This window comes from Micropterus salmoides, unplaced genomic scaffold (genome assembly GCF_014851395.1).
Source record: "Micropterus salmoides isolate LMB-PRFRI ecotype aquatic unplaced genomic scaffold, ASM1485139v1 Ms_hic_scaffold_4, whole genome shotgun sequence".
Classification (NCBI taxonomy): domain Eukaryota; kingdom Metazoa; phylum Chordata; class Actinopteri; order Centrarchiformes; family Centrarchidae; genus Micropterus; species Micropterus salmoides.
The window spans coordinates 4,916,195-4,941,559 of record NW_024043372.1 but is presented as its reverse complement, the minus strand read 5'-3'; the positions used below and the strand labels follow the sequence as shown (position 1 = coordinate 4,941,559).

At 40.3% G+C, this 25,365-nt stretch overlaps 1 protein-coding gene across 1 annotated transcript; it reads left to right on the top strand.

The window, feature by feature from the left end:
* The first annotated feature begins 1,456 nt into the window (after nt 1-1,456).
* On the top strand, nt 1,457-21,942 carry LOC119886092 (butyrophilin-like protein 2). The gene is made up of 5 exons (XM_038696629.1): nt 1,457-1,610; nt 4,798-5,121; nt 12,421-12,699; nt 21,047-21,154; nt 21,244-21,942. The coding sequence occupies exons 1-5, from the start codon at nt 1,514-1,516 to the stop codon at nt 21,270-21,272; spliced, it is 837 nt and encodes a 278-aa protein (XP_038552557.1). The 5' UTR covers nt 1,457-1,513; the 3' UTR covers nt 21,273-21,942.
* The last annotated feature ends 3,423 nt before the right edge of the window (nt 21,943-25,365 follow it).

The window sequence follows — 25,365 nt, the reverse complement described above, 5'->3', positions numbered from 1 at the left end:
ATTATCTGTCCAGCAGAAACACCAGCAGGGGCTAGCTCAAATAGTGGCATCGGCAGCTACCCTACTGCACCCACAATTGTATAACGCAGGGCTGCCTCCTGTGAGTTGGTATTGGACGACCTAGGCCAGGAGTATCACAAGCTACCAGGACGGACTGATTGCTCGCTAATGGACTCAGTATAGCCTAGTAGTGGGATTGTTCTATGTGGAGTCAGCTCAAGTGTGTTATATCTGTAAATTTTTACTTTTCTTAAATAAATTAGTTAATCTATGGTAAACTGTGTTCTGGACTCAGGATGCTGATTGGTGTGGCTGCTCCCCAACAGAACATTTAGGTTGCATTTGAGCACGAACCTCCCCTCGGTGGCATCACAGGGGCCCGGCAAAAAAAACACCTCGGCCCTGTATTCCCTACCGTCAAACTAGTCACAGTGATCAGTCACTGGGAGCTGGATGAAGGGGTGGGGGAGCGTAATGCAAATTCAGCGCTATTGGCAACTGTAAACTCTAATCAATATATCAGTATAAGTCCCTTTTTTATTTTTATTTTAAAAATACACAGAAGCAAAAAGCACTCTGCTTTCTGTTTCATAGAATAATCAAACAATTTTTATTAAAATCCTTTAAATGTTATAAGAAGAAAATTAAGTTGTTCTTCCCTGTTTGAATAAATACTCATAATACAATTAATGAAGTAAAAGTGTTACAGATGACGAAATGTTATATGGGACATTGCTAATGATTTTTGATCTGGTAGTATTACTTCTGCAAATTTGTGTGTGTGTACCAGTGTGAGTGTGTGGTTGTGTGATTTTTCTGAGCTTCTGCTTCTGAAACAAATGTTGAAATAAAGAAATGTTCTTCTTTCAGAAGACTTCAAACAAATCAAAGTTTTACTGTTCATCAAATAACTTTATTAGCTTTTCAGAGCAAAGCGTCACCTTACTAACGAATCACATTTGTGTTCAACTCTGATTTTGGAACAGGGAACACTGTAGAACAAACATAAAGGATTCTATTGATTATTGACTTTACAGAAACATGCATAAACAGCACTTGATAAAGTTGTTGCCTGCTGTAGTTTGTTAGCTTTTGTTGAAGGAAATTTAATAAATGATTCTGTAGAAACTGACCCTGAGAGTTTTTGTTCCTGTTGATAAAGGACATGTCAGGAGTTGAAGAGACCGTGTGGATTAATAGTGAAGCTGAAACGTGTCTGAATTTGAGGCCCAGTAGTTACTTTTTTCATACACAGTTTTAATGATTTAGCGTGAAGATAAAGTCCTGCTCTGGGGGAGAATTTTGACACACAAACTGAATTGTTGTTCTGCAGAATTCTTGTGTCATAGTTAATGGATGTGGAGATTATACTTTTATTCTGAAGGATTTGTACCGGAAGTTTTGTTGTTATTGCAGCTTGCAGATTTTTTCGAAACCGAAAGTGTTTCTGATGAGCCAATCAGCCGTCTGCGGTCTCTGCAGCTCCTCTAAATAGAGATGTTAGAGTGCTGCGATGTTCAGTCCTCAGCAGACATCCACAGCCATGGAGCTTCTTCCTCTCCTGTATCTCCTCCTGAGCTGCTCTGCAGGAACGTCTGCTGATCAGAACGGTAAGAAACATGTAAAGATGCAGGAGTCTGGAAACAGTATATGAAAAAGGCTGCTAGTTTAGTAGAAATCCTTGGAATAATATAATATGTGTAATAATAATTGAGTACGGATCAATATTAAATCATCATCCTGTACAACACATGTGATTTGATTACTGCATCTTTCTGCTTAATTACAGAATTAATTATATTCTGTAACAGACCTGCTCAGTATTTGTGTTAGTATTCATGTTTAGAGCTGCAGGGGTGGTTTATAACTTCCGACGTGGCGTCATTACTTCTGCAGGGGGGGGGGGGGGGGGTGCAGGGCGGCGTCTCCATCCTGTGGTGAGAAAGCAAAGCACGGATGTGTTGAAGACGAATCTTTATTTCCGAGAATCTCTTCTTCTTTCAAACCTGATTGGTTGTTGCACCGTTGCTCTGGTTACTCTGATTATGAAACACAAGTGTGTCCGCTGATGTGAAGGTTTTTAAAAAAAAAAAAAGCTAAAGTAGAAACCACAAGCAAAAAGAAATTCATGTTCCCCACCTGCACTGAATTCAGATACAGGCAGTCAAGCAGAATATTCACATCATTGTCTCTCTGTCTGCCGAACGTTATATTAATAGATGCAAGTGCAATAAAACAAAAAAACAAAAAACGTCTCAATCATAAACATAGGTATCATTTACACTGGGGACATGTCCCCACCACTTTTTGAAATGGCTGATTTGTCCCTAAAAAAGGTTTATTTGCACATTAAGAAAACATGCAGTTAAAATATAGACAAAACAGTTGTGCATGTCCAAAAAAAGCAACTTAAGATAAAAAAAACAAACATAACTCGTAACTTCTTGATACAGTTTCTTTTTGGCCAAGTTTTCTGTTCTCTCCTAGTGAATATGACAAAAGAGGAGGGAAGACTGAATCATGCCTACATGTGTTGCCTCAGCAGGGATGATATTAGCTACATGAGAAAAGTGGATTTACAGTAGAAACAGATCTGAAAGCAGCACAGACTGCCTGAGAGCTGCACTGACTTAGATTCTGTTATATTTATATATTTTGAAATGTCACATGCCGCCTGAATTTTTGCGTTTCCTTTTACATAAATAAAAACATTTCCACTAAATTGGTGCAGAAAAATTCACCAGAATGCAGGAAACGAAGTGTTTAATGATCAATATTTCCTGGGGGAGGTCCCACCAGACCTCATATATCTTGGCAGTGAGGATATCTTTAAAACACTGTTCAGGGATCTTTTCGTCTCGTTCTCCAGAACCTAATATGGTGGATCGTGATATCTCGCGAGCTAAGTGTCTCTTCACACCCCTAAACTGAGCCCCTATGTCCCCACCACTTTTCACGTCATATACACCTGTCCCTGTTTGAAATGGCTGATTTTGTCCCCTTTAGTTTTTAGTCCAATTCAGTTTTATTTATATAGCGCCAATTTATATCAAAAATCATCTCATTGCATTTTACATATAGAGCCGGTCTAGACTGGCAGAAACCTCGAGCACAACCATGACTCAAGGTGGGCGGACATCTGCCTCGACCGGTTGGGAGGGAGGGGGGGGGGGCATTGGTGCAGAAAATGAATTATGGTACTGATAATTATAGTAATCTTAATGATAATAATAATAATAATAGGACTCAGCGGATGTTGTGCAGGAACACGGGGGCAGCAGGTGACCCGCAACCACAGATCCAGACTCCACAGCTCCAGAGCCAGAAAACCTGCAGGAAGTGACAGGAGGAGAGAGGAGAGGGACGAGAAAGCACAAGACTACCGGAAAGGGGAGAAGTCGAGTTAGTAATATGTATTAATGGGATGAGGTTGCATACAGGAGAGAAAGTAGAGGAGAGAGGAGCTCAGTGCATCATGGGAAATCCCCCGGCAGTCTAGGCCTATAGCAGCATAACTAAGGGATGGTTCAGGACTCACCTGAGCCAGCCCTAACTATAAGCTTTATCAAAGAGGAAAGTCTTAAGCCTACTCTTAAATGTGGAGATGGTGTCTGCCTCCTGAACCCAAACTGGAACCTGGTTCCACAGGAGAGGAGCTTGATAGCTGAACGCTCTGGCTCCTAGTCTACTTTTGGAGACTCTAGGAACCACAAGTAACCCTGCATTCTGGGAGCGCAGCGCTCTGGTGGGGTAGTAAGGTACTATGAGCTCTTTAAGATAAGATGGTGCCTGACCATTAAGAGCTTTGTAGGTAAGAAGATGGATTTTAAATTCTGGATTTTACAGTGCAGAGGCCAGTCCTTTATCTGATGCAGCCAGAAGATCATTTGTAATTTTCCCCAGTCTCTCTGTGCTTTGATTTAAAAGCATAATTTGTTAAAAATGATCTGAAAAATAGTTAGTTTGTTGTCATATTTTATGGCAGTGATATTGGATAGGCCTGTTGTTATCACTGGGCTCACTTACATGCACTGATGCTTTCTGTACAGTAGATGTGGGCTTGGCGTTATTCGATTGACATGGTGTTGCAGGTGTGGATGTGATGGATGACTGTTACTCGTGAGGTCAACATTATTGTGCGTTTCTATTATTTTCTTATTGTCGACTCTGTAGTAACCTACACTAATCCCGACTCCCACGTTTTTTCATCTGAGCCCTTATGTCCAACTAATTTCCTACCATAAGGCACCTTATCATGTTTTATCCCAGAGGGCCCCGTGTCCACCAGTGAAGACCGATCATATCTGTAATTTGGGTTATAGAAGCAGGCTGATGATGAAATCTGTGTTCCTGCTATCTGAGTGTAGTTCAGAGGTTTGTTCTTGTCTTTTTGCTTACAAGACTTTGAAATCATGATGAAGTAAATTAAGTTAAGTTTGACTTTTAGTTCTGGGTTTTCCTCGTCGCTCTCTCTTGTTTCCTCTTCCTTCTTGTTAGTGTGCTGAGTGTGCAGACAGAGACAGTCTGAGTCAGTGCTGATGTTCGTCATCACCTGGGAAAAAAAGAGTTAAATGTTATTAATTATTAATGCTGAGTTTGTGCTTAAAGACGAGTGTGACTAAGTGAATAAGGTTTAGAAAAAAGATATGAAAAATTATAACTATGTCTGAAAATATCTGGAGGACAAAGTGCTCGACAAGGTCAAAGAACAAGAAACGTTTCTTGTTATGAGTAACAGCATACTTCTTAATTAAATTAATTGTAAACAAACTGATTAGTTTTTTTTTTATCTTCCAGGTCCAGTGATCGTGAAAGAAGAAAGTGATGCTATTTTACCCTGTTCCCTCAGCACCAAGAAGGACATTGAGTCAGAGCTCTTTGACTGGAAGAAGAAAGGGCAGAAAAATAAAGATGTGTTCTTGTACAATGACAAAGCCTTTTATGGTCATGGCCTTTCAGGTCAAGATGAGCAGTTCAAAGGTCGCGTCTCACATTTTCCAGATGAGCTAAAGTACGGCAACGCCTCCATCATCATAAATACGAAGGCGTCTGACAGTGGAAACTACACCTGTGTTTTTCCAGATCTTCAGCAAAGTCCAGTCCTCATTGAGCTTGTTGTTGGTGAGTGTTTTCATTAAACAGTTAAAGATTTATTTACTGATGTGACTGGTTTAAGAGTCCCAGATGGACTTTAGTCAAGTAGTCAGAATAAACATCTGGCAGGGCCTCGTCCCCACAGAGCTGCAGCCACATGTGGAGAGATTACCTCTCTATCAGACAGGCTTCATGTTTGTGACGTATTTCTGATTATGATTTTACGCAATATTACCGTTGTGTCAAGCTGATAATATTTCACAGGCGCTCTAACATTTGTTCTGTTTTTCCTTTTAGATCGTATCTTAACCTCTTGGAGCTTATTTTAATTATGTGGATTTCTGTCTCTTAATTCCTGCACCTGTTAAACTGAATAATAATAATACCAGGAGGAGCTGATGCCTGTCCTTTACATCACTGTTAAAGCAAAACTTCTGAGGTTTCATTAGGTGTTTTGATCCTATTTAGAGATCTGAAAGAGCTGAATTGGTAAATGATTAAATAGAAAACAATAGAAGTTCTCTTGTTCTTTCCCTCTAACTTCATCTTTCAAATACAGTAAATCAGTGATAAAATGTTGTATCAGGCTGAAATTCACAGGATCTCTTCCTCCACTTGTCTTTAATGTCTGAACCAGATTTTAGGTTGACAGACTGAAGTGGCTCTGAGATATTTTAGAAAGTGCAGTACAGAGCGTCTCCAGCAGATGTCTACAGAGCTCTCTAAAACTTCTCCAAACTTACCAAATAACGATAATAAATCTCTTTGTTATATTATAAAAACGTTTCTAAGTGTTAAATTTAACAAATAAAATATGTTTATAATATATAAATACATATTTACATATTAATGATGATTGAATCTCTCCTCTCTGAACATATAAATAAAGTTTCTCTGTTGTCTCGGTGTCCCGCTACCGCAGGAAGTCCGACTACAGTAACTTCCATATATGGTCAGACAGGTGATTCTTCCGGCTACAGACTCACCGTGTTTTCACGGTGCTGACTTACCATTGGATGAAAGTGTAGGTCATTTAAACACACGTGGTGATCGCGTAAAGATGCTCTCCGCTGATTGGCTGTCGGAGTTAAAAGCCCGTTAGCTTCGTCACTTTAGGTCGTAGAAAGATGCTGATTGGTTCGTTTTGTTCCTGGGCGGTTACTGATTTCAGAGATACTGAACATCATTGGTCAAATATTTTGTCGCTACTTTAAATTGACAGAAATCACTTTGTTTTGGAAGTTTGACGAGCGGCGCTAAAAATAAACGAGCGACACAATCGACTTTTATTCAGGTTATTTTACTTCCGCTTGAACTTTAACGAGCTGGATTCACTCGGTGGACTTTTGTTCTTTAAAACGAGCCTCTGTTTGTCTGTAAATGTCTGTTTTTCGACCTATAAATCCATTTTAACTGCAGCTACACAGGATAGCAGGTAAGATGCTAACTGTTTACTGCCGTAAAGTAAGACGCTGCTGTTGTCATGTCGTAACTTCTTCAGTTAGTTTGTTAAATCCGTTGAAAAAACGAACCTCTGAGCTTTAAAACGAGCTACAACATGTCTGAGTTCATATCTGCCGTCAACAGGAAAACACGCTGTTTGTTTATTTATTAATGTTTACATGGAAATCTGGGTCGCGTGCAACCTCCGCGCCAGAAAAGATTAAAGGACAGATCAGCTGAAAACATCCCAGGTGAGTCCTTTGATGACGTCACTGATCTCTACATCACCTGCAGGGGCGTTTTTAGGATCTTGAAACATTGGGGGCTTAGCCCAGCCCATAAAACTTCATATCTTCACATAATAATTGACCCTCCACCAAGCAGTAAAGCAACAGTAAACATCCTCTACTTATACAGCACAACAGAACTCACAACAACACTGTTAACTGTGTCATGTCTGCTAAATTGTAATGTTGTGTGTAAATCAAATAATATAACAACAAAACTGCAACGGTATGGGGGGGGGGTGAAACACTTAATTTCCTACATTCTGGTGTTTTTCTACACCAAATTCTGCCTTTTCTGCATCTATTTATTGATACACATAAAATTCAGGTAGCCTGCAGAGGGCTGTATCTTTGTTTCACTGTTGCTTTTAAATTACTTCAAGGCTGGCAATTCTGCCTTCAGATGTTATGACTGATTACTCGTTTGGTTGATTATTTATTTCCATCTCAAATGTGCAATTACTGCTGCCTGCCTTGGCCAGGACACTCTTTTTGTGTGTGTGTTTTTCTGGTTTAATGAAAGTATAATAAAACAATTTAAAATCTAAAACTGTAACAGAATATAATGCAGAGCAGCTCTCAGGCATTCTGGGTTACTTTCAGATATGTTTCTCCTGTAGATGAACTTTTTATATCATTACTGCTCAATCAACACAGGCAGGCGGGACTGATAAGGTAATCTCTTTAAATGTGCACGTGGCACCTTTTTACCTCAATAATAAATTAAATCAGTTTTAATTCAGTTAAAAACTCCTGGACTCCTGTGTTTCAGCACGTTTTCTGCTCATGTTCAAAGTTCTGCACATTCAGAATCTAACTGGGTTCTCTGACATTTCCAGAATAAAGGATATTTTGAGAGGTCAAACAGCATAAATCATCATAAACTTTGCAATCAATCCGCGGTCCACCTGCGTGCTGCACCGTGTGGAAGGGATCCATACCACGGATTCTGCAACCCGTTGCACCACTACTATCCATGGTTGTGTGGGGATTTAATTCTTGCATGTTGTGTTGTTCCCCATGTCTGCGTGGGTTCTCTCCGGGTGCTCTGGCTTCCTCCCACCGTCCAAAGACATGCGGCCTAGGTTGATTGGTGACCCTAATTTTTCCTTAGGTGTGGGTGTGTGTGGTTGTCTGTCTATGTGTGGCCCTGCGATGGACTGGTTACCTGTCCAGGGTGTACCCCGCCTTTCGCCCAATGTCAGCTGGGTTTGGCGCCAGGCCCGCGACAGTGTATGCAGGAAAAGCTGTTGACGATGGATGGATGGATGGATGTTTTGTTGTGCATGATCACAGCCCCTATAGTGGGTACGGAAAGTATTCAGACCCCTTTAAATTTTTCACTCTTTGTTTCATTGCAGCCATTTTCCAAAAATCAAAAAAGTTCATTTTATTTCTCAGTAATGTACACTCAGCACCCCATCTTGACAGAAAAAAACAGAAATGTAGAAATTTTTGCAAATTTATTAAAAAAGACAAACTGAAATATCACATGGTCATAAGTATTCAGACCCTTTGCTCAGTATTTAGTAGAAGCACCCTTTTGATCTAATACAGCCATGAGTCGTTTTGGGAAAGATGCAACAAGTTTTTCACATCTGGATTTGGGTATCCTCTGCCATTCCTCCTTGCAGATCCTCTCCAGTTCTGTCAGGTTGGATGGTAAACGTTGGTGGACAGCCATTTTCAGGCCTCTCCAGAGATGCTCAATTGGGTTTAAGTCAGGGCTCTGGCTGGGCCATTCAAGAACAGCCACGGAGTTGTTGTGAAGCCACTCCTTCGTTATTTTAGCGCTGTGCTTAGGGTCATTGTCTTGTTGGAAGGTAAACCTTCGGCCCAGTCTGAGGTCCAGAGCACTCTGGAAAAGGTTTTCGTCCAGGATATCCCTGTACTTGGCCGCATTCATCTTTCCCTCGATTTCAACCAGTCGTCCTGTCCCTGCAGCTGAAAAACACCCCCACAGCATGATGCTGCCACCACCATGCTTCACTGTTGAGACTGTATTGGACAGGTGATGAGCAGTGCCTGGTTTTCTCCCCACATACCGCTTAGAATTAAGGCCAAAAAGTTCTATCTTGGTCTCATCAGACCAGAGGATCTTATTTATCACCATCTTGGAGTCCTTCAGGTGTTTTTTAGCAAACTCCATGCGGGCTTTCATGTGTCTTGCACTGAGGAGAGGCTTCCGTCGGGCCGCTCTGCCATAAAGCTCCGACTGGTGGATTGCTGCAGTGATGGTTGACTTACTACAACTTTCTCCCATCTCCCGACTGCATCTCTGGAGCACACAGTGACCTTTGGGTTCTTCTTTACCTCTCTCACCAAGGCTCTTCTCCCCCGATAGCTCAGTTTGGCCGGACGGCCAGCTCTAGGAAGGGTTCTGGTCGTCCCAAACGTCTTCCATTTGAGGATTATGGAGGCCACTGTGCTCTTAGGAACCTTAAGTGCAGCAGAAATTTTTTTGTAACCTTGGCCAGATCTGTGCCTTGCCACAATTCTGTCTCTGAGCTCTTCAGGCAGTTCCTATGACCTCATGATTCTCATTTGCTCTGACATGCACTGTGAGCTGTAAGGTCTTATATAGACAGGTGTGTGGCTTTCCTAATCAAGTCCAATCAGTATAATCAAACACAGCTGGACTCCAATGAAGGTGTAGAACCATCTCAAGGATGATCAGAAGAAATAGACAGCACCTGAGTTAAATATGAGTGTCACGGCAAAGGGTCTGAATACTTATGACCATGTGATATTTCAGTTTTTCTTTTTTAATAAATTTGCAAAAATTTCTACATTTCTGTTTTTTTCTGTCAAGATGGGGTGCTGAGTGTACATTACTGAGAAATAAAATGAACTTTTTTGATTTTTGGAAAATGGCTGCAATGAAACAAAGAATGAAAAATTTAAAGGGGTCTGAATACTTTCCGTACCCACTGTATGTGTCCACATGAGGAAAAATGTCTAGACTAGTTGAACTTGATGAGTTTATTTTTTTAAGTAGCCCATTAAAATATTCCTGCAAATGCAGTGAAGAAGCTGATTATCTGTAATTTAGCTATTTCTACAATTGTTTTCCTTTTTAAATCTCCATGAAGGTGTTTATAAGATCACTTTAAAATATCACTTTTGCTGCCCACCAACTTTTGTTACCTGTGCCTTTTCTTATGGAGACAGCCAACCAAACAGCTTGCTTTGCTGTAGCACAGGCTGCCAATACAATCTGATTATTCCTGAAGCATCTAAATAATCTTCACAACGCAAAGAAATATTGTGGCAGTAACACGAGAGCAGCCCGTTGTTGAAGCAGGTATACCTGCATACAGAAGAAGTCATGCATAAAGCCCAACAGGACTGTTTTATCCAACATATTCTGTCTCTTTCTGTGCATCTCAAAAATAAATAACAGCTGGTAGCTCCTGAGTGAAAGATTAGTTTCACCGGTGACATTCGCTATAAAACAAATCGATGCTACACCGATGTGTATTAAAGAAAAGAAACAGGCTAATGTCCAAAGCGACGTTCTGTTCACATTTTTAATATATCTTAGTCAATGCACTTGCCGACTTGTGAAAGAGCGACGCAAGCTGCAGTGCCATGGTGTGCGCTCACTGGATTTCAGTTGTAGTAGAACAATAAAGCATTAAATTGAAAAGATATTTGCCTGATTTTCTAAATGTTTGCATCTGCCCAGCTCTGTGACTGTGACAAGCGCCCGACTTATGGGTAACTGCGCACACACAGCTTGAATGAGCTCATTTCGGTTAATGAAGCAAAATGCAGATTACAGACTAGTTCAGTTATAAAAGGTATGAATGGAAAATGTAGCGAAATTAAGACTACTCCTACATTAGATGTACCCACCCCTGCTGCAGATATCATCACTGCTGCCTTCAGCTAGAAGTAACAGCAGCACAAAAGAAAAGTCTGTAATATTGTGGCACTTTGCTGCACCGGCCTCGAGCAACTTTTTTCCCCCTCCCTCAACATTTCTATAGGCTACATTTTGTCCGCGACTGATGTGTAGTGTTGAGTGATTGGTCACTTAGTAAACCGCCTCCTATGAGCCAGTTCCGAAATCGCCTGAGCCAGGAAGGCAATGCGGAATAAAACTTTACATTAGGAAAGAGGGGGGAGGGAGGGGCAAAACATAGATTTTGAAGTGAAATATGTAAAATGCCTCCTCTGCCTATCAGGTGATAAACCTCACCACAAATCCACAAGTTAATTCCAGCGCCTCTGATAAAGTGCAGCTCACAGCTTCAGGTGGAGCAGAGAGGACAGACACAGAGCTACAGCTGGATCATCTTATTCTCCGCTAATGTGCAGGAGAATAAATAATAACAAAATTCTCTCGCTCGCTCCCTCGCGCATAACGTTAGTTAAGCGAGTAAAGTTCAATTTTCGGCCTTTTGTTGTTTGTTTTTTGAAACAAGAGATCTGGGGCTTTTAAAAAAACATCCAGCCCAGGGATAACGACGCCGCTGATCACCTGGATGTGATTTCACTCATCAGTGTCACTGAGAAATTCTGGTCAGACATGTTGGAGTTCATTCAGAATCATCTCATTCCGGATATTTCGTTTTGTTTTAAGGATGTTTTCTTTTTCAGGGAGGATTAAAAAAAAAAGGACTATATTTCATTAAAAAATCTGTTATTCTTACCAAATTTCATATCCACAAATGTACTGGTTCTAAACCAGCCTGTCTTTATGGTTGAACTAGATGCATATATGGACTCAATAAAATAGTCAAAAAACTGCAAAGCTCAAAGGACTGTACAACTATATTCAACACTTATGACCTCATGGAAGTGACTGATACTGGAACTTGAGAACTCAAGGTGATGCTCTAACCTGGACTTTCTCGCCAGGAAGCCTTAATGAATGTTAAATTATTTTTGTACTCCTGGACAATGAAATGTATGTCGTTATATGTTGTGTCCTTTTATGTTGTATGTACATGATGACATTCTCAAAAAAGTAAAGTGAAAAAAGAAAATAGGAATTCATACGCACACATTTTGATTTGTACAAGTTTTAATATTTTAAGATGTATTTAGGTTAAGGGGTTTATAAGAATTTCCTTTTTACAAATTCATAATAACTTGAAATTGTATTTTATTTGGTCACTTCTGAGCGATGCACTTAGTTTTATTTATGCTACTTGTGCCAAAAGCAGTCCAGTCAGTGTATTTTTACTGATATGTGGACGTTGATAAAGTTATTGTTCTCAGCAGGTCCAAAGAGAAACCACATTAAAAGACAAATACACTCAGCCTCCAATTTATTCTGTACCTATCTTCTAACATACCTTAAACTAATGCAGTTAATTTAATAGTCACAAAACTTGTTCTGGATTTAAAGTTAGATCTGCTTGTAATGAAGCTGTCCTGCAGTACATCCTCCTTCGTGGAGGATGTTCAGTTTGGATTTTGAGGAGCTGCTGAACTGAACTAGAAACACATCTTCTTAAACACACACAAATCCTCATTTACAAACAGGGAAGGAATAAACAAAAACATCATCATGTTAAATTTATAATTGTAATGGTCCTTTATAGCTGATGTGTCACTTGTTGTCAATTGAAATTTGTGTTCACAGGAGCATCGCCAGAACCATATGTCACAACGCTTGATGAAACGAAGGACTGGGAGCTGCTGCAGTGTGTTGTTCGAGGTGCTTTCCCAAAACCTACAGTAGAGTGGCAGGACAGTGCTGGAAACAAACTTCATGCTGATGAGCCACAGGTCTCAGAAAGAGGAGGCCGCTTCTACATCACCCTCAACACTACTGTAACCAAGACCGACCGGTATCGCTGTGTAGCCACACAGGAGAAAATCAAACATCAGATTGATGCTGAGATTTATGTGCTTATCAATGGTAAGATTCTTCCCAGTAATATATTTACTTTCAAATAATTTGAATTGTTTGTTTCATTAGTTTTGTTGTGAACACAAAGCAGATTGGGATGAAGACGTCTGCACAAGTTGAAAAATTTCAAACTGAAAATAAGATTCACACTTATACTGAGACTCTGAGACTTCATTAATCTACAGAAATGAGAGGAAGAATGATATGATGATGATTATTACAAAATAATATAATATTGATAAATGATAAGTCACAGCAATAACAATGTTACAATTAGTGGCCCAGAGTCTGTTAGGCAGCATTAATACATATTTGGTGCTTTCACACCTGTATTTGGGTTAATTTAATCCTCCAAGGGGATGAAATTATACAGGATGATCATTTTAGTACTGGTCCGTTTCCAGTTCACACTGACTTCTAACAAATGATCCAAGAGGAGTAAACAAGTTATACAGACTGACAGGTAAATCATTGATTGGATAGTTCTGGCAACTGTCATTCTGCATCATCGGGACCCACGTGAGGAAATCAAGCTCAGCTGACTGACAGCAGTTTTCATTTTAATATTTCTGATGTGTTTATTTATAACAAAATACTACGCCTTACACCAAAACAGCAAGGGAAAAGTACATTACACAAAATATAACGTAATGGGCGGATCTTATACCCGCAGAGGTGATTACAGCCAGCGGCCTGCTTACTTTAGCTAAACAAATCCTAAATAAACCAGATAAACACTCAACCTGCCCCTGTGTAGGCTTGAAAAAATGTACATTGACGAAACAAAAGTCCATGTTGTAGCAGTCTGTGTGCATATTGTAATTTATTTTACCATTAGTTTGGCCGAATATCCACAACTCTTGTTCTTGATTAGGGATCATTCAGAGCACCTGTTGCACTGACTCCTCAGCAGGGATTAAATGCAGCTCAATCAAGGATGTGGCAAAGCCCATTCTCGAAGACATAAGAAGAGGGGCATACCTACACATCGGTGGCTCTCGTGAAGCATTCTGAACCCTACGCAATGTGTGCAGAACTCAATCCTTAGAAAAAGCCAGTCTATATCTCTGTCTTTTGAGGCCTGCTGAGATTCCTGTCTCTTTTATTTATTGTGGAATACAAAAAAAGAGTACTTTGGCCTTTAGTTTATAGTGGACATAGAGCCCATAGTGCCTAAAGCAGTCTTGGTATTATTTATAAAAAAATATAACCATACAATTACCTGCTGCCTGCAAGCTCTATTGGTTGTCATTTAAAACTTCCTTCCCACTCATTCTTTTTTGTTAGCTATTTGAAGAGGCATTTTTTCCAATAAAATACTTGTTAAACCTTTCCCCAAGCGGAATACTTTATTTTGACTTATTATGTGGTCAGGAACCAGGCCTCCGTCATCTTTCACCTGAGGCCTGTGAAAACAACATGTATTAGAGATAAATCAGCGTTCACGTCAGGAAGCGTACACAGGTATTCGTTGCTGGAGGCTCGGCCGGACTCCGACCCATCAAACAAGCATTGCAAACATAGTTTCCCGCACACATTTAACCCCCAAAACCCCAATGTCCCAGCAGATCAAATTTTTATTCATATAACTTAAATTGTCTGGATTGAAATAGATTTCCTCCTCAGTAAGAAAAAAACAAAAACAACACACCAGTCAATAATATTTCACAGTTAACTTACGCAACCTCGCCACAGTCTGTTTAGCTGATTGGATGATGTTCGTCTAGCAAGCCTGTAACACTGAACCCACTAAACTCCAACCGCTTCACCTGTTGCACTCCAGAGTTCCCACTAAATGTCACTTCCCACTCTCCTTTTAAAACCTATCCAGTGGCAAAACAATAATGAAAAAATAATAATACATAAAGTCCATATAACAATCCGTGATAACACCACAGGCCTCTGATATAACAGTTTCTTTTTTACATGTGAAGGAAAAACAATACACAAAAAGCTGTTCACCATCACATTAAAAGCCCTACATGAAGGTAGTATAGGTGACTATTACATATTTATGTTGTTTGGTGTCACAAAGAGCTCACCAAGAAATAATTATCACTGGTCCGTTCGGTCTGGCAGTTAACCCTGGCTCATTCGTGGTTTGATGTCCTCTATGTTACAGTTGGTGTAACTAACCCACGTGGCTGGCCTCCGACTCGTTGTCGTTGGGAGGAGTGAAGTTAACGTTAATTTGTCAGAAATAAAGCCTGACTTAAACGGTATGATAACTTTAACAAAGAAAAGAAAATGTAACTTCAACAAAGGTCCTCGTGAATATGGCTAAGTACGTTGCTGGAAGACAAAGAATATTTCACGGACAATGCCGAGCCGAAATCTTGGGCGTTGGTGTTGCTTGGAAACGGAGAAGCAGCAGATGGTGCTGTGTTTTTGTTGCCTGGGGCGTGCTTTGTTTCCCCCGAGACTTCTGTGTCTTAACTTTAAGTTCTTAAAGTCTATTTGCGTGTTTTTAATCAAATACCTTTCCACAATCAACTCTTGTAAATGTCTTGATTTTAAGTATTTGATAAAAGTAAAAGTTATTGTAAATCGTCCATAACAATTATAGTTACCATTTTAAAAAAAAAACATTTCATAGTGATCACCGCAGATGAAGGAGCATCTTAACTAAACGTAACAGGGGAATACTGATTGTTAAACATCTTTACTTAGAAAATATGGACATGGCAAGAGATTACAAACATTAAAACACAGAGCAAACCTTTCACCCCCTCCTTTGGGGTACTTTAGCTGTCTGTTGAGGGTTGATATATCAACCCCCTTGACAAAATCTGCTCTGACATTCAATGTGGTTACCAAAGGATTTGCATAAATATATACATTCTTCAATTATAAGAATTTCTGAACAGGTTTGACGATCAGCAGATGGATTTATTACCTTACATTTATTCATTTAGCTGATGCTTTTATCCAAAGTGACTTACAATTGCTACATGTAAGAGTTCAATTGCTCCATGTCTGGAACAACTAGGGGTTAAGTGTCTTGCTCAATGGTTGGGTCACGGTGGGGGTTTGAATCCTGGTCTCTCACACCAAAGGTAGGCATTTTATCCTTTGCGCCATTTTAATAGTTTGGCTTTTGAAATAATGCTAAAATCACACATCCACTGTCATAAAATCCTGTGGTTCGTTAGTTCATTTGTTTTCACATCACAAGCGACCCGCACTAGAGTCCGACCCTCCTTTTAAATCGGGTCTCGCTGTGGTTGGTTGGTCAGTTTTATTGACAGCTTTGACATAAGCCCAAGGAAAGGCAAGTTTATTTGTATAGCACATTTCAACAACAAGGCAATTCAAAATGCTTTACACAATAACACAAAAGCAACCGGGAAATATAAAAAAGTTTAAAAGCAACATAGGGAAATTGAAAAAAAAATACGCATTAAAACAGGTTAAAACAGGACAGTAAAAGTTAGAGTGCAGTGTGCTATCAGGGTTAAAAGAGTTAAATGGAAAATAAAAACAGGCTGAGGGGTTGAGCAAATAATTGAGTTACAAGTATTTTGAAAAGAAAATAAACAGAGAAGTACACTTAATCTGCTCTCTCTAGCCAGTCTGTACTCGGGTCCATGGCAATCTTTGGGTCCACTGAAACTCCCAAAACCTTCGGACACTACAGAGAAACCAGGACATGTCTGTCTGCAGGCCACTTGGATCCAGTTATACTCTGGACCCACCTGCACGTTTACAGGTGGACAGATGTTCTTGCAAATCACTCGGGCGCGAGATTTAAGACCACTTCCTTCACTCTGTTCAATCTCACTCTCATTATCTTTTCACTCAGTTACCTACTCATTTCTCACCGTGTAGATATTTAATTTAAAAGAACTGACAGTTTCAGCAGGCTTCCAACTGTACAGAGAGGACCGCGACACAGAACTCTCCGGCAAAACAAAAGGTGGAGGTGTCTTTTTTTATATTAACAATGGCTGGTGTACCGACGTGGCAGTGATTCTGCAGCACTGTTCACATATCTGGAATCGACTACTGTTTCATCTCGTGTCGGGTACAGACCTGGCACGTCGCACATATTTGTTGTTGATTGTTAATCTTTGTTGTTGTATATTTTTATGTTGTCAGTTTATATATTTCTATGTAATATACAATATTCTCTTCCGTTGCGTTACTTCTGCATGGCACAGAACCAGAATAATACTCATGTATATATCTAGCAGGTCTAGACTGTTTTCTTGTGATGTTATTTACAGAGACCCAACAATTCACACCATGAGCAAGCACTAGGAGACAGAAGCAAGGAAAAACTCCCTTTAAGAGGGAGAAACCTTGAACAGAATCTTAACTCAGGGTGGGTGGCCATTTGAGAGGGAGAGAGGACTATGAGGGGTAGGGGCCAACACAATATCCACCCAGAAATACAGACAGTAAAGGTAATAGTGGACTAGTAATGCTAATTGTAGTAGAGGGCGTTGATTTTACTGAAAGCCAAAGCAGAGAAGCTAAAACAGGAGAAACGTGATCTCTTTTTCAAACGTTTTAATGGACTCTTTCAGTCTGATAATAAGGAGCTGCAGTAATCCAGCCTAGAAGTAACACATGTGTGGACTAAGGACTGTGGTACAAAGACTGTTAATAAACACAGATTGATCACATCTAGTAAAGAAATGCTAACTGAGGATAAACCACCTTTAAGCAGCCTAGGACGGGGTCTAAGAGGCAAGTTGATGGTTTAGATGAAGAAATCATTGAAGTTAGTTGGTGAAGATCGATGGGAGCAAAGTCTAAATATAAATGTGTTTCTCACCCCTAAAATCTAGTGACTCCGGCTATGGCACGTTATGGCTGTGCCGCGGTTGCTGGAGCTAATCACGGCCATTATAGTCAATGCTTGTGAGTCCACCAGAAGCGTCCCAGAAGCAGCTCTCCACTCCACTCCACAGAGAATAGGTAGCAGGTATATTTTTGCCGCTAGCCGTGTCCAGCAGCACAGAGTAGATCGAACCAAGCAAGAAGACTCAGACCGGCAGAGAGAATCTGGTCAATTTTCAAAATAAAACCCCCTGTGAAGACTCCCGTTTGTAAAACAACAATAAACACGGACACCAAAAGAAATTAACTACGTAGCACAAACTGCGAACACTGATTACCAAATCAACAAAATCTGAACATGTCAGCAAAATCAGGCAGGCAAAATGCTCTGATTCTGAAATGCTTCTTGTCGAAAATGCAGCCTGAAGTTGACAGAATGAAACGGGGTCACATAGAGTTGTGAAGAAGGTAGTAGAAGCACAAAAAGGACAAATTAATAAGTCAATAACGTGGGGCAGGTTGCACGCTGCTGAAAGCTTCTGAGACGCTTCCAGTGGTTAACCCGCTGGGCTATGGACATAACAAAACGGTGACGCAGCCATAATGTGCCCTGATGACGGTCCACACTCACTGAATCTGAGCAGGAATCATTCTCCTCTGATTCTGTAACCAGGAGTTCAATGTTCACCACTTCCCACATTTACTAACATTTGGCCCGTGGTTTGTATTAAATGCTTCAATCAATCACAGGTGCTGTATGATATAAGCGTAAGGCTGTAGCATAGAGGACACAAAATGGCAGCTGTGATAAAAGCCAGATGTGGTTCTGAGCCATGATCCAGAGTCCATAGTGGCCTCGGTTCAAGTGCAATTTATACTTCTGCGTCAAATTGACAGCGTAGCCTCTGCATAGCCCCCTAACCTACGCCGTCACCTATGGCGTAGCCTGACGTGCACGTCTTCAAAAATGTAACTACACGTCGAGTCGACGCGGACCGTAAGCTCTGTGATTGGTCGGCTGGGTAACCTCGCAATGCCTCCAAGCAGACAGGAAGTGCCTGTGCTTTGAAGTAACTTTTACTAGTGGCCAAAACGGCGTCTGTAACACGGTGGATCAACATATTTAGCAACAGTCACATGTAAACAGGCTGAAGTAGAGGCGGCAGGACAGAGATTCAAACCTTCTTCCTACTGATGAGCAGCACGTCTCAGAAAGAGGACGATGCTACGACATTACCCTCCTCACTACTGAGACCAGAACCAGAACCAACCTCTTAGCTGTGGAGCCCAGCAGGAGGCGACTGGCCATAAGATCAATGCTAACATCACTGTTCCTGCTGAGACTCATCCCAGTGCTGTTTGGATCTGCTGACAGTTTTAGCTTCTAGATTTCAGGAGCGTGCACACCTTTAGATGTTCTTTGTGTCGGCTGTGATGTTCAACCTGCTGTTTATGATGTGCAGCTACGTTCTGAGAGTTATCCGGCATTCAGACCAAACGCAGATTTAATCCTTGCGACACTTTCCTTGCGTGAGTACATTTGCTGCAAGTGTTCACACACAACGCGAGAACATGATTACAACCTACGAAAATTCCTCTTCCGGAAAAGAAGAGATGAGGAGCTACTTCGACATAAACCACATCTCCCATCACTGTCATTATTTACTGTCGACCATGACCGATGTTCATAGGATTGCAGTTTGTACATGTTGTGGATGTCTGAGGCACGCCGGATAAACAAACGCCACCATGTTGGGTTCATGCTACCATCAGGAGGTGCACACAGCTTGGTGAATTTCACCGCCTTCTCCAGGAATTCCGTCTGGATGACTGCCGCTTCCAGGGCTAGCTGGGGCTGATAATTATCTTTTCCTCCATTTTGACTGGCTGTTCAGTTCTGTGGCCTGTAGTACAAAGGGAGTTAAACCTACTCAGAGTTAAGTCGTGGTTATCAGGCAAACTCAGGGTTGACAAACTCTGACCGCCTACACTGGAGTTAAACGGTACTACGATGGTGGGTAAGATGTTGGTTAGTTGAGTCTGTGTTAACCCGGTGTTAACTTAATCGGAGTTGGTGCACTTTCTCACAAAAAGGGTGTGTCCGGCTGTGTAGACAGAGGTTTTCACAACAGCGCACGCTCTGTATTTTCCCCAGTAGAATGCACGTTGAATGTGTCAGGATTTGAGGAGTTTAAAGACCTGTTTACGGCCAAATCTAACACCGTCGCGGCCGACAAAGCCAGGGAGGCTTGTTGGCATTGCATTGAGTAAATTTGTAGCCTAATTATGTTCACAGTGTTCTTATTGTATGTATTTTAGTGGCTCTTCTTTTATGTGTAATATGATTAAGATGTAAAGGTAGAACTGCACATGAGGTCCATTGTAATAGAAAAAAAGGAGCCAGCGGAGAGGGTTAATAATCCGAGACAGAATTTAATTTCCAAGATTAAACTACAAGTATAAAAAACTTGAATATTCTCTGACATTATAGTCACACACTTATGCGAGAAACTTCACTTTGCAAGGCTGCAACATCACACACGTCTGTCGTGTATTATGCATGCATTGGAAAGTTATATTAAACTTTGCAATCGGATTTAGCAGTGAGGAAATACTCTTGAGTTTTGCGCATAATCACTATCATGCACCTCGGAGACTTTGCCTTTGATTGGGCGTATTCAGAATACAACAGAGTGATTTTTGATTTTTTATGACATTCATTTCAGGGAATTTCTGATTTTTCTTCTTGTTAGTTTCAAGCTTTCATTTAGGATTTTTTTTTCTTGGTTATTAACCCCCACCCTGGCTCCCAATTTTTGGACACGTAAAATAGTCAATCTAAATATGTGAAAACACAATTCACTTATAGCCTACAGATGGGCTACATCTAAGAAACTTTCCTGTTAATTAACTAAGATTCCTCTCTAAAATCCCCGAGGATGCAGGGCTCTCTGTGTGAACATAATGCTGTTCAGAACTTCATTGCAACCGCACTGGAGAAAATCAGGATGAAACCTAAACATATTTTATGCAGTGGTGTGTATTAATATCCTACTTCTCATCATTAACACTTACAGATGTGGTGTATAGTCCATGTGCAGGGTAACCTCGAGATAACCACGAACAAAACCTGCTCGGAGCAGTTTAGAGATGCAGGGTAAATTGCCATGGCAACAGACCTCGGGAAACATCTTTCCACCTTTCATACGTCACGAAATTCCTCCTGAAATACCCCGCTTCGTAGTACAGGCCATTGGTCTGTTCTTCTGCTGTTGTGTTTGGAATGTTGTGTTTATGTGAAAACTGGAAAGGGAGGGATTCGTCAACGTCAGTATGTTGGCGACGTCCGGACCATCTCAACACTGATAGGCTATCGCAACACAGCTTCAAATTTTTAACTCAAGCGAAGGTCCTTCACGTTGCAGGCAGCGCCCCCTTCCTAACGCCCGACACGAAATCATGGCTATACGCTTCTTTGCATTGAGTTTGTATGTAAACGCACCGTCCCGAACACTCACTTCGCTTTTTGTCTGAAAGCACCTTAACATTCACTTTTTATGATCTGTTTCAGGGTCTTCCAAAGAGTCCTCCACTGGATGGATAGTTGCTGCAGTTCTTGCTGTTGTTGTTGTTGTTGTAGTTGTTGTAGCTGTGCTTTACATGCATCACATCAGATCAGGTAAGTTAAAATAATGTATTGTATCAACATAATCATGATAAACAGTAGGATCAAGGCTGGAGACATTTACTTTGTTTTCCTTCCTGCAGGTTCAGGTTCAACTTCAGGGACAATATGATCCTGGCGGGCATCTACTGGATTCAAAAGCTTAACTAGCTGTATGTGCAGTGCTGTTGGCTGCAACTGTGCATTTCTATTTCTGTTTTGTGAGTCCTAGTTTGAGTTTTAGACTGTATGACGTTGAGGAGATTTTGACTTGGTTAGGATTAGGGTTGTGGTTGGGCACATAGTTGTGATGGTGGCAAGATGAAAGTGAGGTTGAGGTGCTGAATGTGCATGAAGCTAATTCTGCTTTCATACGGAAGCATGGACAGAAACATGAGTTCACTGAACTAAAGCTGTTATGCTGTAAATATAAATATTTTGTAGCTAAAGTGAAATATGTGAGGTGACTTTTTATTTTTATATTTGTGTTATTGACATTATTTGGTTCAGGCCTGTATTGCTTTTTTAATTTCTTAAGGTGCAAAGCCAGAGTCTGTCAGGTACAGGTACACATTGAACTTTACACTTAGTGTCCACATTTAGCTAAAACTAATGCAGTCTAACAGTCCTACCATAAATTCCCTTTATTTGAGTTCATGCTGCTGACTGTGATATTTGAGTTCTCTGAAAGTTCATGTATGTTGATGTTGAACTGATGATGAACTTGTATCGTGTCATTTCCTGCAGAGCTGAATCATTTCTGTCCAAACGTTTGAATAAAACATGAAAAATGTCAAACTGTATGTTGTGGCTGTTTTTGATGTTTCTGTCTGTTCAAACTCTGAGAAAAAGAAAGAAAAAGAAAGTGATTTTACTGTGTTGGACCGATTGAAGTAAAATACAGTAGTTTCACATTGGTGGAATGTAACTAAGTTTATTTACTCAAGTATTTTATTTTGATGCAGCGGTGTAGTTTTTGCTCCACTACATTTATCCGACAGCTTTAGTAACTTTTCAGATTACAGTTTTCATCCCCTTCCTATCCAGTGAAAACCAAGTATCTCCTGAGGTGTTGATTTTACTTTTTGTGACAAACTGCAGGATGAAGAGTTCCTTCATGAGCTGAAAGAGTCGTCCTCCTTCTGAAGCTAAAGAAACTATTTAAACCCAACATGGATCAGCTGGAAAATGCATCGACACAAAGCTGAAAACAGGCTGTTTTTCTGACTATAGAGATACCGGTTCTCACAGGACAGGCACACAACAAACATGATTCATTGCTGTAGATGAAACTACCCAACAGGAGTAAAAATGAGCTCAACTATAAACATCTATAACAGGAAAATACACCACAAGAGGCAGAAAAATTTCATATTAAAGATTTTTAACCAGCTCATTGAACTTACTGTAGAAACACATATTTTTATGTCTTAAAACATATCTGTACAGGATCTTTGACTATTTTGTTACTTAACTGGAAAAGTCAACAAAGAAGACATCAATACGTGTTCAAACAGTTCCAGACGTCACAAGTGAATCCAGGATCTGTGACTGTTCTTCTCTGGACCTCCATGAAGCCATCAGACCTGGTTTCAGTGTTAAATATCTGCAAAGTCTTAATAAAGAAAACCAGGATTTCCAAAACATTTTAAGTCAGATTAAATTCTTCAGAGCAGCAGATCCCAGCCCGGGAATCTCTGGGGAATGAATTATCATTTTAGTCCCCCTGTTCTGGAGGTTGTCAACATGGACATTAAAACAATAACTCCACAGTCAAAGTCAATACAGATTATAGACAGCAGTTCACCAAAGTCATCAGAAAAGGTTGAACTTTATGAAACAGAAAGTAAAATATAATAATCAGAACTGGAATAGAATAAGACATCAATGATAGAAACACTCATACTTTACAGATGGTGGCATTTTCAACATGTTCATTCATCTGGAATAGTAATGTGTTGATGCTCATTTTGTCTCGTGATGAGAGAGTTATTCTGATTGGTCAGTAGTGAGACTGTCAACATTAGCTGAACCTTAAAATGGTACACAAGGAATTTAATACTGCACCTTCATAAAGCTGCAGGACTCATAAAAGACAGATTTTTATTCATGATCACCCAAAATGATGATGATTAAGTGTTAAAAATCTTCACTTACTGCTCACTAATTCCATAATGCAACTGGATAGAGTCTTTTGTCAGGTCCTCCTTGCCGAGTGTATATGTTTGTGTATAAGTAGATGTAGAGGATGTAACAACACGCAGCCCTGTGGGACCCTGGTCTTTAAAACAATGTTACTGGATTTAAGACCATTCAGTCTGACGTGTTGGGTTTGTCCTTTAAAAAAGTTTTAATCCATAAAACCAGTGTTGTGCAGAAGTGTGTTTGTGTTTACTGGATTAAAAGCAGATGCAAAGTTCATGAATTAAATCCTGACATACGAGTGATTTGAGGTGCTGAGGGTGACGGCTGCTGTATCCAGGAGAATTAGACCGGCATCCTCAACTCCCTGTTTTTCCTGGTAGTCAAACTGGAGCGGGTCCAGACTCTCCGCCACAGTGGAGGTAAAAGCTCCAACACAACCACCCTCTCCATTTGCAGAGGAGGGAGGTGAGAGAGCCACAGGCCTGAATATGTTGTTGGCTTTGGCTTGTGGCTTTTTTGGGAATAGGGATGATGGTCGTCTCCTTCCAGGAGCTGGGTTAAATCTGATGACATCACTGTGACATAATCAAGGTTATTCCATCAGACTTTAAAAAGCTCCTGTCAGAACTGCAGAAGACATTATACAACTGTTTCAGCAGGCTGAGTGGCTCACTCAGGCTCATTCCTGAAAGAGGTGGGAGGAGTGCCTCTACATCCTGTTGTTAACAGATTATTTCTGGGGGTGAGTAGTTTTACATTACAAATAAATTTAACTTTATTATATACTTTATATAAAAAGAAAACAATAAAGCTCACCTGGCTGTTGGTGGGATCGAACCTTTGACCTTAAAGCTTCTGCAGCCACTAACCAACATACGTCCATATGGTTACAGTTCACCTTTTGTTAAACAGGTGAAAACACGTTCTTTGGAATTATAGTGCAGTAACATTTTTCAGCTGTTATTCCCTGAGTTAGCAAATAACCTTCAATTTGGTAATATTACTTCTGCAAACGTGTCTGTATGAATGTGCGTGTTATTTTTCTCAAGCTTCTGCTTCTGAAACAAAATATAAAGAAAGAAATGTGTCCCAGGCCTAGTCCACACGGACTCTTGGAGACAGAGTAAGTTGTTAGAACTCATGTGTGTATATATAGTGTTTCTTAACGCATATATAAAATAGTGGCCAGTGGAGGGGTTTAAAATAAGTTGCTTACACTAAACTATATAAGAACTTCAACATATAGCTTAAAACATTAAGATAGTAAATATTACAGTTCAGCGCAGCCCCGACCCACAAGAAGTTTAGAGTCAGGAAACATGCAGATTCAACACACATTGGACTTACTGCACAAAAATATGCTCTTATTCCAGCATCCGTTGCACTATTTCACTACACTAGTGTCTCGTTGTCTTGAAGTTTGCAAATGTTTTTGCTTATGGTTGTGGGTCTGTGTTTAATTTTAATTGCAAACTGTAGTTGAGAGTCAAACTCCTCTTATGTCTTCACATACCTGACGATTAAAGGTGATTCTGAACTTACACAGTTTCACTTTATGAGCTTTTCAGAGAAGAGCATTGTCTTAGTAACAAATCATATTTGAACTCACATCTTACAGTTTGTCACCAGACCGACACACAACACGCTGTGGATTGACAGTAAAACTGAAACTGTGCAGTGAACAGGTCAGTGTGGCAGAATGACGATAAAGTCCTGCTCTGAGGAGGAGTGTTGACACACAAGCTAAACTGTTCTGCAGCATTCATGAGTCGTAATTACTGTTTGTGGAGATTACGCTTTCATTCTGAAGGATTTTGTGTCTGACGTGTTGCGGTGGTTACAGCTTGGAAACAGGACATGAATTAAGTTGCTAGTTTAGTAGAAATCCTTATCAGGATAATATAATATGGGGGGTCAAAAAAGAGTAATTATTACTTTATTTGTTGGGGAAATTAATCTTTTTATTCACACACACACTGAAACCTGTACACATGCACCTGACATTCTTTTTAAAACCACCATGAAGTTCACATTTATGAGTAAAATATCTCAGTATCTATTGCATCAGTTGTGATATAATT